The sequence below is a fragment of the Pieris brassicae genome, chromosome 3 (genome assembly GCF_905147105.1).
Source record: "Pieris brassicae chromosome 3, ilPieBrab1.1, whole genome shotgun sequence".
NCBI lineage: Eukaryota > Metazoa > Arthropoda > Insecta > Lepidoptera > Pieridae > Pieris > Pieris brassicae.
This window is the reverse complement of record NC_059667.1, coordinates 18873912-18888221: the sequence shown is the minus strand read 5'-3', so window position 1 is coordinate 18888221 and position 14310 is coordinate 18873912. Positions and strand designations below refer to the sequence as shown.

The window sequence follows — 14310 nt, the reverse complement described above, 5'->3', positions numbered from 1 at the left end:
AAAGAAACATATGTCTTTAAATTATAATAATGAATATATAAATCGCAACATTTTTAATTAGTATTTCCATCTTCGATTTTCTTTGTATAAAAGTCGATCTGCCAAGTAATACTTTCACTTTCTTATATATAATACAGTAAATTACCTAAGTCTTAATCTTCTAAAAAGATATGATACACGTCGAACATAATAAGATCGTTGTTTTAACCTAATTAAAATCTTACACACCTCTAATTATGGCATGTAATTTATATATGCACAACCAATTATTATAGCAGAAATGCATTGTAACAATTAATTGATAGTATAATTGCTCTCAATAGCCAGAAAAACAGATACAAAGCGAATAATTCCGTTGTTTAATTGCAGTTTTATGTTGGACATCCGACATGGATTACACGTTGTTGGGTAAGTATTTGTCCTTTAAATTGTTGTTCAAAACCGACAACAATAATTTTAATTATTATAAACACGTTTAATATGTTACGCAGATGAAAGTGAAGGTTTTTATAATATCTTTTTGAAATGGAATCATTTTAGGCGTCTTTAAATGGGGAAGAATTTTTGAATCAATTATTGAATTGAAGAATGTTAGTATTAGTGGCCAGTTTTTGATCACATTTTAACAATTTTTGCACTGAAAATCATGGCATCCAGCTTACCTATTGAAAAAAAAAAGACCGCTACAACAAACTAACGACGTCGTTTAATATGTAATAATCTTATAGTAAACGTGGTAAGCCTAACATTTTGTATCACACAGTGGTAACTCTGCTAACTGCGTCTTCAGCGTTGGACATTAAACTAATAGACAAAGGCGACCTAAAAGTGCGACTAGAAGACAATTTTCACACGGGTCTTAACCTAATATTAGTCCGAGGTAAATACAAAACTTTTTTTTAAATGAACTATGTGTATTAATAAAATATAAACAGTTTTACAAGGTCCCACCAATGTCTTATGAACATTAAGAAATATTTTTTATACATTATATGTATTTGTATTATACCTAATTAAAATTGTAATGAAAGTTTTAAACCTCTTTATGACAGAAGGAATACAAAAATCTAAAAAATTAATGCTGGTAGCATTGAGATTTAATTAATTGTTACTTAAGACAAAATCTCTTATAAAATAACTTAAGCCAAAACGAATACAATTTCGATTGATCCCTTACATCATTTCTAGGGGGTAACCGCCAGATAATATCCGTAATAGGCCGCCATACTGGGGATGTCAACGAAACGTCCGTAGATGGGGATGTGGTTATTCAGAACAATAATGGTACTAGTGTAACAATCAGTTCTAAGGAAGCGGATAATGGCCATGTCATCACATTCAAATGGAAGGCATCTAAAAGTCAACGGTTGGAGGATTGTATCAATTTAGGTAAGATTATAATAAATAATTAATGGTATTTTTTATATAATCTTTACATTCTAAACATAATTTAATGACGCGGAATAAGTGATATCTGTATCTTACATTCCATAATAAACATAGAAAGAAATGTACAACTAAGGCAAATTCAAAAAATCTTGGCATGGTTTTAAATATAATGTAAAAACCAAAGTACGCCAGCAAGTTTATTTGTATACAGTAACAATGCAAAGATTATAGCTATTTAGTCCGTAAATACTTAATTGATGGATTTAATTGTTTCATAAATGATAATATATTCTAATGTAAAAAACTCAAATATAAATTCTAGCGTTATGTTAGTATGTTTTTTACTAAAAATAATGTCATTTGTTTAGGGAGTCACCACTGGTACGGAGGTCCAGAACAGAAACGACAGTACTGGCCTATAGAACGACTGCTTCTCCAAGATTATTCCTACGTCAGCAAAGAGGCTGACAATTGCGCTGTCGCCGAACCATACTGGCTTAGCTCTGATGGGATCTTCTACTACTTTGACAAGAAAGTTCCACTATTCGTAGACCAGAATAACATTAACAAACAAGCTGCATGTTTTTACTCACAGATCAAACCACCATACTCTGATAAAAGAGAAGTTAACGAGTTAGTATATGCCATAGGTATATTTGAAAATCCCCGGACAGCACACGAATATGCAATTCAGAGGTATTTAAAACACCCAAGTGGCATACCTGATGAAAGAATGCTGACATATCCAGTTTGGTCAACTTGGGCTCGATATAAGAGGGGTATCAACCACGAAACAGTTATGAAGTTTGCAAGTGAAATAAAAGATAACGGTTTCCCGAATAGTCATATAGAAATTGACGATCTGTGGGAATTATGCTACGGATCACAGACTGTGGATGTAAGGAGATTTCCCGATATGAAGAATACAGTAGACAACTTGAAGAGTATGGGATTTAGAGTGACCATTTGGACGCATCCATTTATCAATAAGAATTGTGAGCCTTGGTATACGGAAGCTTTGAACAAAGGGTAAATTTCTGTTTGTATACGAGTTACGTAGCACAATAAAAATGAATGGCGCTACAACTTTTTTAGGTCTGGGCCTCAGATTTCTGTTTCTGTTTCATGATCATTTGTAAATCAAATAGGCAAGTAGGTGATCAGCCTTCTGTGCCTGACACACGCCGTCGACTTTTTTGGGTCTAAGGCGGTTTCCTCACGATGTTTACCTTCACCGTTTGAGCTAATGTTAAATGCGCACATAGAAAGAAAATCCATTGGTGCACAGCCGGGGATCGAACCTACGATCTCAGAGATGAGAATAGCACGCTGTAGGCACTTTTTTTTCCTCCTGAGCCTTCCATATCGCCTGCTATGCCGGACAGATTCATTCTGAATGAATGACGTCCGGCCGCATTGAGTCCCCCGGGGGTCGCACTAGGAATTCAACCCAGGGAACTCAGGTGAATATGTCTTCATACGGGCTCAGCGACGGCGCAGCGAAACGCTGTTGGGCAAACGCTCCTCGCGTCTTGCCCCCGCACCCCCGCCTCGCCGCCGCCGAGCACAACCCCTCCGGCCATCGCCATGCACCTCCCGCTGACGCTCGGCAGCCTCCTTCTGTAGCAGAACACGCTCACAGAAGAAGGCTACCGCACGCCATGCCCCTTGGCTACCAAGCATTGCTGCAAACGCTCGGTAGCGAGCTCCGTCCGTCCCAACGACCGACACTAGGTCATGCCGTTGCCTCGTCCAAGTGGCACAATCCGCCAGGGTGTGCCCCGCCGTGTCCTCTGGAGCACCACAATGGTGGCAGATGGCAAGGGTTTCCCACCTCGCCACCTTGTGCAGTATCAGCGCCATCCGAAAGGACACGGCTCCACTCGGGAGATTCACCCATTCCCGAGGGCATGGGCGAATCGCCTCCACGGTGCGTACAACCGCCCTAGGCATAGCCAGATCATGGGCCCACCTATTAAAGGTGGCCTCCCTGGCTTGCCTCCTTGCCAGTCCGACTAGTTCGGCCCATCGGCCACCTACCCTCGTCTATTAATATTTTGTATGTTAACAATATATTATATGACATAACGATTTATTAACAGTCGTTTTTATTTCACTTTTAATACTTTCAGGTATCTAGTTTTATCTGAATATGGTTCAGTAGAAACGAGCTGGTGGAATGACAATGCCACAAGCACTGCTTATATTGACTTTACCAATCCTGAAGCCCGTGTTTGGTACACGGAGAGGCTGAAGACTCTTCAGACTGAATATGGTATTGACAGCTTCAAGTTTGATGGCGGGGAAAGTGGCTGGGCACCACAAGTAAGTCAATTTGTACAATCATACTTTGAATAATAATTAAAGAACTTTCTAATACCAAACCCCCTAATAGTTTCTACGTTCATTTATCAGCTCGAAACATTTTTGGTTTGTTGCCTAGTAGGGGAATGTTCGAGTATGTTTGAGTAACGGCGCTAAAGTCTGACCCCATTCCAACTTAGGAGCTGTGGAGTATAGTTTCTACATATTGTGTTTAGACAATTAATTTATTATCAATGCCTAGAAGTATATCAATAATTAACAGTAAGGGTTATACGTTCTATAAACATTAAGTAATACAGATCCATTTGTTGAACAGATTCCAGTATTAAAAGGCGACATCAATGACCAGCCTGGCGTGATTACTGCTGACTACGTGCGGACAGTCGCACAGTTCGGTCCCTTGGTAGAAGTCAGGACTGGTTATAGGTGAAACATTAAATATTTAGGATTCTTCTAACGGCTAAGTTCACCCGTATGTAAAAACATATTTAAACCGATATACGGGAGTCACTACTCAGTTACTACGTGTTCGCGGATGGCATTGTTTTCTGTTTTTGCAACGTAGCAATCTACGGTTATGGTGTGTTCAAATTCGTGTCTGACTGCTATCACTGACAGTAAATCCACATCTACAGGATATAACTTTAACCACTGAGTGGTCTATGCCGCGCTCCTTATTTAGATTGTAATACAGCTTTAATTTCATTATTAGGACTCAAGACCTACCCGTATTCATCCGAATGATAGATAAGGACAGTTATTGGACATTTGAAAACGGTCTACCAACGATCATCACTACTCTCCTTCAGCTCAATATGAACGGATACCCATTAGTGTTGCCAGATATGATTGGTGGAAACGGATATAATGAACCTCCATCAAAGGAACTCTTTATACGATGGTTACAAGCGACAACGTTTATGCCCAGTCTACAGTTCTCTTATGTACCGTGGGATTATGACGATGAGGTTATAATTTTGCTTTAAATATTTTTTATGAAAGCCTGCTTAGTAACTTACAATATTCAGAAAGTCTTCGATAACCTAAAAAATCATACAGAAACTTGGGCAATGGAATTTCTCAAATAAATAACAAATCAAATATAGGATATTTATTGGATATTATAATTTGCATAATATTTTACCGAATTAAATCACTTACAGACCGTACAAATAAGTCGGAAGTTTGTAAAACTCCATGAAGAATTCGCACCGAAGATCATAGAAGCGTGTCAGAAAGCATCGCAAGACGGGTCTCCAGTAAACCCTCCGATATGGTGGATTGAACCTAATAATACTGAGACTTACGATATTTGGGACCGTGAGTATTATTATTCACCTGTAGTCAAACTCACCATGAACAAACTCCAACATCAAAAGTAGGATTTCATAGTCGAAACTTACATTTTTGACATAAGTCAGACTCAGGAATAAGATCTGTCAGTTTAGTTACAACGGAATAATAAGATAATTACTATTTAATTTAATCTCAATATAACGCAATACCTACTGTATTTCGATTCTCGATACGATTTGATGAGTTTTATAATCTTACAGAGTATTTACTTGGTGAATCAATATTAGTAGCACCTGTAATAGAACATGGCGCAAGGCAACGTGACGTATACCTACCGAAGGGTTCGTGGCAGGCGCAAGGCGATCCTTCTAAGGTTTTCGAAGGCGGTGATTGGATACGAGGATATTCGGCACCATTAGACATCTTACCATATTTTATTAAGGCTTAAAATACATTTATATTATCCTAAGATTTTTTTTAATCGCCAGCGCCATTGCATTAAAAATATATTTTGATATTTAAATTATTTTTAGAACTATTCAGATATCTTATAAATGTTACTTGATTGGGGAGTTACCAGTGAATAAACTGGCGTGCTTAAGATATAATCAGCCCAGAAAATTTATAATATGAATTTCGTTTTATAACCAAAATATAAATATTTATCAAATCTACTAATAATGATACATAATAGAAATTAGTATTTTTTTTCTTAGAATAAATATAAGGTTAATCGAAACAAATTATAATACACAATAAAAAATTATTAAGAATTATTACGGACATCTTTAACAATTCCTTCACCGAGGATCTTGAAGTCCTCAATTATAGCTTCAATATTAACTTTGAATTTCTTGTCACTGCCTTCAATTGGTACTAGCGCGTGTGCGTTTGTTATCTGAAAAAGTTAATTGTCAAATATTTCAATTTAAAATCAAGGCATCACATGTCCAATGATATTAGTAAATTCATAAGTAACTAAATAAAACATTCTTTGCATTATTATTATGAGTCAATAGAAGTTACATGGAAATTAAATTTATAAACAAAAATAATACTGCCTGCGCTCGTACGATAGCTTTAACAGCGCGGTTGTATTGAAAACGATTTGTTTCGTCATCATTTGTTTTTTCAAATAAACAAGTATACTCTGATTTTTAATTCCGTAGAATTCTGACAGCTATCATTTTTGACATGTCAGAGATTACAGACCTTTTTGGCCGGGCACATTTTTCAATTTTAATATGAGTGAACATCTAAGTCTATAAATTTGTTTTAATAAGTGCGGTCCTCCACATTAAAGGTGGATTTACGGCGAGTGATAATTACGTTCCTTTTCATCAGTAAAAACGCACAAGTAAAGATAACTTTTTAAAGGTTTACAAAACCTCGAATTAATAGGCAGTGATGCCAGCAAAATAATAAAATAAAGTAACTAAAGTTAATTCGATATACTGTTCGTGATATAGAAATATTTGTTATTTTGTATTGGGTCACTTGAGTAAGTAAATACTAAGATATATTTTTTTGTAGATAAACTATAAAAAACTATTTAGCATTTTTGTTATTTCCCTAAATTTTGGTCAAATTTGTGTTCCTTTTTCGGTGGAGAACTTTTTTAGTAGCAACACTTGTTGAAATGTCAGAACTGTACGAAATGAAAAATCAGATGTGATCAGCCTACTAAGGCATGCATTGCCTCACGAAGAAAAACTGCATTGTACAAGCGAATGCTGAATGCGCACATAGAGAAAGTCCATTGGTGCACAAGCCAGATGCGAAATCACGGGACGAGAGTGGCACATTATACTAGGCTAACACTGCCACTGCAAAAAGTAATAAATAATACCTGAAATTCTCTGATGTCGTTGATATGTGGTTTCCATAAGACAGCGATGACGTCACCACCATAGTTATCGTAGAAGAACAGAGCGAACTCGTCATAGGCACTCTGAAATTAATCATGAATTCGAATAATTTTTGTATCACAAACGACTTTTACGAAATTACTGTATTTGGATACAGTTTCGGTTTAATGATAGTATGTAAGCTCCCAGGGATGTTTGCTAGATCTGGTATTTATTTTCGAATTACAAACACGTACTTTAGGAGAAGTCAAAGTTCAATTAAAATCGGTTGAGTAGTTTTTTTAAAACATAGGCGTACGCATTTTTTGGGAGGCGCATTTATAATTTTTTACTAAGGCGTGGACTGGCATTTGATGTCGTTCTTTGTTAAATAATCTATATTTCGTCAAGACATACAAAATATACAATAAAAAAGGGTACGGATATCGAAACATTCCAGACATTTTCAAATAGGATAACTTTTATTTTAGGGAAGTAGCGGCTGGTCCTGTATTAATAAACTTGGTCATTTTTTTATTACATTATTATATAATTTGGATTTACTCTGGGAACCAAATCAAAGAATTTTTAAACCAGTCCAGTAGTTTTAAGTTTATCACACATTTGCTTTGTATTTTAAGATTCATAAAATCACAATAAACTCACCCGCAACACCTCCAAATATTTCTCGACCGGATTAAATTCAAGTACGGGTATGACGTCATTCGTTACGTCAATTGTCGCGGGCAGTTTAGGGCGCGCGTCTATGCGCTCGTTAAAGTACGGCACTATTGTAGCGTTCAGGTCGATTAATACGTCATATCCGCTGTACGACGGTACGAATACTGGCTGTAATTTTAATAAGTAAATCAGCTTAAGTAAAAAGCTTGCTCAAACTCTACCGCAACATCCCCTGCTAGATAATGAAAATAGAGTTCCCGGATTCGATTGGGGTTTCGGGTAGATTGTCTTGAATTGGAGTTTGGTGCTTCGAAATTGATTAAAAGCAACAGTTATATTTTGTACATTTCAATCAACTAATAAATAAATTTACAATGTTTTTTATTAGTATAGTGTAATAAAAAAATATAGAAACATTAAAACTTACTAATAAATTATCATTTGTATCCTTTAATAGAGCTTTTTCCACATAAGCTAATGTAGCCTTAGCTAAAACTTGCGCACGTGTCGCCACTTGTTTACTTGGCGCGGAACTACTCCAAATTGAGGGCATTGCCCCATCATATGACGTCACTATACACATTACCGGATCCTCTTCTGTACGGTTCGAGAACTTTTGCTCTATTTCTATTATTTCTTCAGCTGAAAATATATAAGCTTAAATTGTATACAATTGTTTCATTTGGATTAAAATTGTATTTTTTTTTTGTAAAATGCTTACGTTGAAATAATAGGGTAGTCGTAACAAATACGAATAATAGTGTCTTTTTTTTTTCAAATTTTAAATTAATTCATTCAACTTAATTTAAATAAAGAACGAGTATGCCGAAAGTCTATAAATATTTCTAAACGTAATAGATTAATTAAGATTAATTCTATGTAAGAATTAAAAATCTCTTAAACCACCATAATTTAATAGGCATAGAAACTGATACTTACGCGTCATATCGCCATTGAAATCAAGAAAGATAATTTGCGTAGCCCAATCGGTTTGCACCAAAAGTTGCAGAACTCTATATAGCCCCACCGTGGGCTGTGTAGGGGGCGTTAATGGCTCGGGTTGCAGGAAGACAGTGGCTGTTAGTAATTCAGCAAGAGTTGCGGGAAAATGGGAGGGACAGAGGAGATGGGACGAGAGCCAGCGTTTGAATAGACACGCGGTTGGCCCGAAAGCAGAGTGCCTTTGATGTAAACTGAAAATTAGAAATTTCATTTGTGTTTTTAATCATATTAATTTTCTAATTAGGAAAATTCTAGAAACTTAGAAAGAGATAATTGAAATAACTGTTAAGATTTAAAGGAAACAATTAGTTTTAAATGAGGAAAATAACTTAGACTTTATTTAGTTTCAAAAACAATACATCGGCTAGTAATGTTCACAGAGTAGAGAGTCGGACAAAGACATACGAGAAACAGACTTGACATAAAAGACAACTTAAGTCAATGGAGCAAAAGGCGCGAAATTTAAATATTACGACAATAAAGCCTATTTACTGTGACATTATCTGACCTAACGCGCCATTAGCGAAATCATTAGGTCAGAGATATTTTAATGATTCCTCTTTTTTTAATTCTACTGTTTTAAAGGTAATTTATTTTAACTATGAAATTTTTTCAAGTCATACTGTCTGTATTACATCTTGATTTTCTAGGGCAAAGTAATTGCCAAGGGCAGGTAGGCATATTTCAGTAACTTATTTTAATCTCTATATATATTATATAATTAGTAGTAGGAGGTTGATGAAACATACTCAAAAAGTCAAATTAAGTAAATAAATATGCGTTTCAATTATGTTTTATATGTAGTACTTTATATGATATAGCAAAGAATGTTAACAAAACAACTCACCCGTGTAGCGCGCCTCTTAAACTTGCCAAGAGAAATGTATCCCGCTGGATCCTAATGCTTTCTTCACTTTCCTTGAATTTTACGACTCCATCTTCCACCTCTCTTCTCAATAACGTTACTTCTTTTGGATGAAAGATCTCTAGGCGGTATGACAAGCCATTTTTAATGACGTCTATATGAGTGGGATATGCCTGGCTTGGTAAGGAATATTGGGAAGTGAGCCGCTCTGATATTTGCAAATGAAATGCGGCTTTTAAGCATCGGAATGCCTCGATTTCACCCGGCCATTTACCGCTGTGCGCTGGAAATGTTCATTTTTGATTAGCAAAAATTCTTTGTTTCTTAAAAAAATACATTTGCGCCCTGAGAAACCAAAAAATATAATTTTTTTGTAGCTTTTAAACTGAAAAACGTGTATCTTTGAAAATCACAATACAATTTAAAAGGATATATAATTTACAAATAAATTTCGATTCAGTTTGAATCAATTCTAAAGTTAACTTTGAGGGTACTTTGTGATTGTATAATGAAAAATTTAGAAACAAAATTTTAATACCGTAACTGAATCTTACATAACTCAATGACAGCTTTATTGGCCTGTGCGTACGGGGGCAGGTACAATTTCTTGTCTGCTTGGGGCGGTTTTATGAGGCATGTGGAGGCACGTCTCCACGCTCTAGGGTCGGATGTACTGGGCAACGGTGGAAGTGGATTGGTATAGCTAAATACCGACGAGGTTCCTGAAACCACATTAATTCCTTAAAAATACAATAATTTCGTTGCTTTCGTAGGCCACACGCTTTATATAAGCCACCGAGGTCGGCAAGGCAAGTCCTTAGACTTATGTACATTATGTATTGTTAAGAGGTGAGGTCATCTTTTTGTTTGTGTTTTAAAAAAAGGGCTCTTCTTTTAAAGGCCAGCAGCGGACCATTCAGTTCCGTAGACTGGTTTGCTCTCCCAATCATAAAAAAAACTCTCAGGTGAGTTTCTTGACCTTATAATCGTTTTTTTTAATATTTCCACGACTTTGTGAGCACAATATTACTTACCATATACGGCGCTAATTTCCAACGGCAGCTGTGTAAGAGCTCGCATATCTCTACGTATTTCTTCAAACGTTTGCAACACTTTGAGAGAGAGCTCTTCGCTCTGTTCGCAAGCCGCCATTTTGCGAGCTGTCAAACTGTCAAGCTGATTGCAGATGTGGAAAATCTCGGATTGTGGTACGTCTGAAATGATTTTTTTAGATATTCGTTATATATATAAAATATTAATTATAAGACCTGGAAAATTACGATAAATCGTATGCTACTATTTATAAACACATTTTTATTAGCCTTGGATGTTTTAAGATCTAAGAATAATTAGCCATGTCGTTAATGTAATTGGTATATAAGAAATTCCATGTTCCTGCCTACCAGATCCGTAATAGGCCAGACTTGTTTAAGCTATCGCGGAAAATGCACGGAGTATTAAGATACATAGAGATAGACCTGCATCATGAGCTATCACATATACACAACCTCACTTTGACACCATCACACAACTCAGTTGAATTAAGTTTTACTTAGTTATTATTATTTAATCATTTTTATTGCTATGTTCCTCTCGTTATAAATCTTGTTATATATAATTACAAAATAAATAAACTTAAAAACAAGGCAAGTTGTTAGATACGAAAATTCAATATTAGGTATTTTACTACAAAGTACATAGACTTGCAAAAAAAACAAATGATATATGATATTTGTATCTGTATGTAGTTACTAACCGTATTTTAATTTCATGAGATAATCCACTATTTGGGTAGAAATGGCCCGTCGTTCTGAGAACGTGTCCGCATTCCAAACGCACGCCTCTACGTGCGACCCGTCACCGAAACGACGCAGCTCTGATTTGTCTCCCCAGAACAATCTATAAATGTAATAAAATGTGAATTAAAACAAAATGAGATTTCCTTGGAAGCCAGAAAATGTTTTTCTAAATCTGCTTTACATTGTCTAATGCCTAGTGTCGAGCGTATTTTTGTAGTTATAGAAAAATTTACGACTAGTAGCAATTACGACTCGTATTTTAAATATTGAATAATTACCGAAATTGTTCTGCTTCAGGAAGATTGGCTTGGGGTCCTTTATCAACAATTTTGATTGCATTTGCTGGATTCAAGATTAGACCAAATGACAACTTTTCCTCAAACCTGCAAAACACAAGTTAAAATGACTTCAAATATAATTGAGGGATAGCAATACACTATTAATATCAACACTCATAATACTACAATGCTTTTATGTGAAAATTAATCCTGTATCAAATAAATCCACATTTCTGAATCTTGTCAGTAATAAAGAAATGTCATTGCAGCAAACCACTTTTGGTTTTAAATTTTACTGCATGTGTGGCGATAACACCTTTATAGTGTTACAAATACTGGCAAATAAGTGTCATACCTAATAATTCCAGTAGAAGACATTGTATTTTTTTAAATTATGCAAATCTAAAATTGTATCTCATATTGTCAAATTTTTATTAAACTCACCCCACATTTTTACATTTCTCTGGAGTTTTCTTAACTGGCCATGAAAAGTCTGCCTCTACCAATTGTAGAATCAAATCTGCCCTATCTGTTAGCCCTTTTGTAAGTAGTTTATAAATATTATTTACTACTAATGGTAGTTCATCAACACCAAAATTAATTTTATCTTCTTTTGACACTCTTTGTAACACTAATGTTTTTAATTTTTGTAAGTTTTGAAATCTGAAACAAAAAAGAAAATATATATGTTATAAAATAAATATATATAAATTTATCATAGGTTTATCATATAGAGGTTAATTCAGGCTAAAATATAGTTTAAGCCACTAGTATACTTAATGTATGGAAGAAGATAACATATATAAACTCACCTAACTATATGATCAAACTGAGTTAAATTAGATATTGGAACCATGAATAGTGGTATAAAGCTGTTTAGTTTTGCACTGTCCAACATATCAACTGCCAATTCACTCTCACGCCTCAATGCATTATATGTGCCATTACACATTTGCCAACAGATGTTATAGTATCCAGTTTTATCAAGAAATACAACAGGAAAATGTTCTAAGAACTGTTCAATGTGCGGAGAGTCTTCAGATTTACATAGAGAGAGGCCTTCTGTATCCCATTTTGATGTTTCTAAAAAAAGATGTAATATTTTAGAGTTAAATCAAATTAATTATCATTGGTCAAAGTGAGTATGAAAAAAATATTACTTCATGTTTAATCTTTTGCATGGTGAATAAAGAATTTAATACCATTTTTGTTAAATAATTAAACAAATAACTTACTCAAATAAATCCATACATTTCTTACAATTTGATAGCTGCTCATAATATTATTGATTCTTTTCATCTGTACTAAACAGCATACCAGCAAACTTATAATATGGCCTGACACACAGAGCTTTCGTTGTCTAAGCCAGATTTTTAACAAAATTATTGCTTGCTTTAAATTTTCACTATTTGATAATGTTTCTTTAATAAAATTGTTATTTATATTAGCTGTTATATCACTTAAAACACTGCAATTATAATAAGGTGTTGGAGGGCCAACTTCAGAAACATTTTCTTGTTTTTCTGACAACAACCATGATTCACGTAAATTATTACGACCTGGTGAAAATCTATGTAGTTTGTATGCTTCCTCTTCACAGACTAGGTTAAGTCTCACTGTCAAGTAGTTACCAAGTTTACCACTAGGTTTTAGGTCAATTACAGGTTTAGTAACACACATATTGCACCAAGAATACTTCAACTCCTCAACTAAATTTGATTTTTGTAAATACGAGGCAATGAAAGCTAAATAAGCAGCACGCTTTTTATGAAATCGATAATTAATTGAATCGTTTTTTGTATATGTCTCAGCTGGTACTGTTATTTGTAAATCTATTAAAAGGGATGCATTTATGGCAGTACCAGTGTCATAAGAACCAACAATATTAATATCCTTAAACTTGTGAAATTGGAACATCGCTTTTGTTTTATTAAGTTTTTCACAAACTGGAAGACTTGCCTTTAAATGCTTTGCTAAGGTCTTTTCAGACAGGTCATATTCTACATTATCTTCAGTAATAGAAAGTAAATATTCTCTAAAAGAATTAAACCATACGGTAAAGCGCTTTGTGGTCTTTTCTGTAAGCCTAACTTCATCTAAAACTTCATCGATCTGTAGTCGAAACAAGTTAGAATTAAATAAATTTTCCGTTTCGTGAAGTCGATTTAATTCTTTTGCAGTAGGCTGACGATATAAGTTTTTAATGCGGGTGCGTTTTTTGTTTTCTTTATTAGCGTCTTCTGCAGGACGTTTTCCATTTTCATTCAAAATATTTATTTCACCATCATTATCTGTCGTAGATGATTTCATTTGCTGAAAATGAAATAAGAATAAATCAAAGCTCAAACAAATGTTTACTAGATTTATATTACTTATTTTATTGTATAAATTATTATATCCTTAACTTACCCGTTTTACCATGATGTTAAGTATATTCAACTATATTATTTATCTTATTATTCTGTATAATGTTTTAAGGTTATAAAGACGTAAACAACACGAGTTTTTAAGGTTGAATTTGAAAATTGAAATGCTCGATTGGGATTGCTCATTGCTCATTTCATTCTTCAGCTTTGACATCTTCGCCTTGTGGAATATGAAATGTCACTTCAGATGACATAATATATTTCGAAGACAATCATCATTCAACATATCGTAGATTTAATATGTTGTAACATGTAAGCGTATATTAAAGTACTCTATGGTCACTTACACCAACATAATTTAAATTATTTCTGTGATGAGAGAATTCAGACATTTCAGAAAAGCTACTACGGTTGGACGGAATATTTACAATTGTAGCGTATCGTAGATACGCACTAAAACGT

At 34.6% G+C, this 14310-nt stretch overlaps 2 protein-coding genes across 2 annotated transcripts; one reads left to right on the top strand and one right to left on the bottom strand.

Annotated features, from left to right (window-relative positions):
* Nucleotides 1-363: 363 nt before the first annotated feature.
* On the top strand, nucleotides 364-6561 carry LOC123706797 (myogenesis-regulating glycosidase-like). Its single transcript, XM_045656240.1, has 9 exons — nucleotides 364-408; nucleotides 764-880; nucleotides 1189-1389; nucleotides 1758-2418; nucleotides 3522-3714; nucleotides 4031-4140; nucleotides 4427-4682; nucleotides 4878-5034; nucleotides 5271-6561. Exons 1-9 carry the CDS (start codon nucleotides 390-392, stop codon nucleotides 5456-5458), a joined length of 1902 nt encoding a protein of 633 aa, XP_045512196.1. The 5' UTR covers nucleotides 364-389; the 3' UTR covers nucleotides 5459-6561.
* Nucleotides 5757-14051, bottom strand: LOC123706796 (nucleolar protein 6). The gene is made up of 14 exons (XM_045656239.1): nucleotides 13892-14051; nucleotides 12718-13795; nucleotides 12295-12565; nucleotides 11927-12145; nucleotides 11483-11587; nucleotides 11162-11304; nucleotides 10440-10619; nucleotides 9960-10127; nucleotides 9388-9688; nucleotides 8478-8731; nucleotides 7966-8180; nucleotides 7524-7706; nucleotides 6860-6961; nucleotides 5757-5908 (listed from the first exon to the last, which is right to left on the bottom strand). The coding sequence occupies exons 1-14, from the start codon at nucleotides 13901-13903 to the stop codon at nucleotides 5777-5779; spliced, it is 3363 nt and encodes a 1120-aa protein (XP_045512195.1). The 5' UTR covers nucleotides 13904-14051; the 3' UTR covers nucleotides 5757-5776.
* Nucleotides 14052-14310: the final 259 nt, after the last annotated feature.

What these genes read in the sequence shown, in the direction of transcription:
- LOC123706797 (XM_045656240.1), top strand. An exon ending in ACGGAAGCTTTGAACAAAGG is followed by an intron (nt 2,419 to 3,521) that starts GTAAATTTCTGT and finishes TAATACTTTCAG; the next exon opens with GTATCTAGTTTTATCTGAAT. An exon ending in CGTGGGATTATGACGATGAG is followed by an intron (nt 4,683 to 4,877) that starts GTTATAATTTTG and finishes AATCACTTACAG; the next exon opens with ACCGTACAAATAAGTCGGAA.
- LOC123706796 (XM_045656239.1), bottom strand. An exon ending in GGAAATTAGCGCCGTATATG is followed by an intron (nt 10,128 to 10,439) that starts GTAAGTAATATT and finishes ATGTGGTTTCAG; the next exon opens with GAACCTCGTCGGTATTTAGC. An exon ending in TTAAGAGGCGCGCTACACGG is followed by an intron (nt 8,732 to 9,387) that starts GTGAGTTGTTTT and finishes TCTAATTTTCAG; the next exon opens with TTTACATCAAAGGCACTCTG.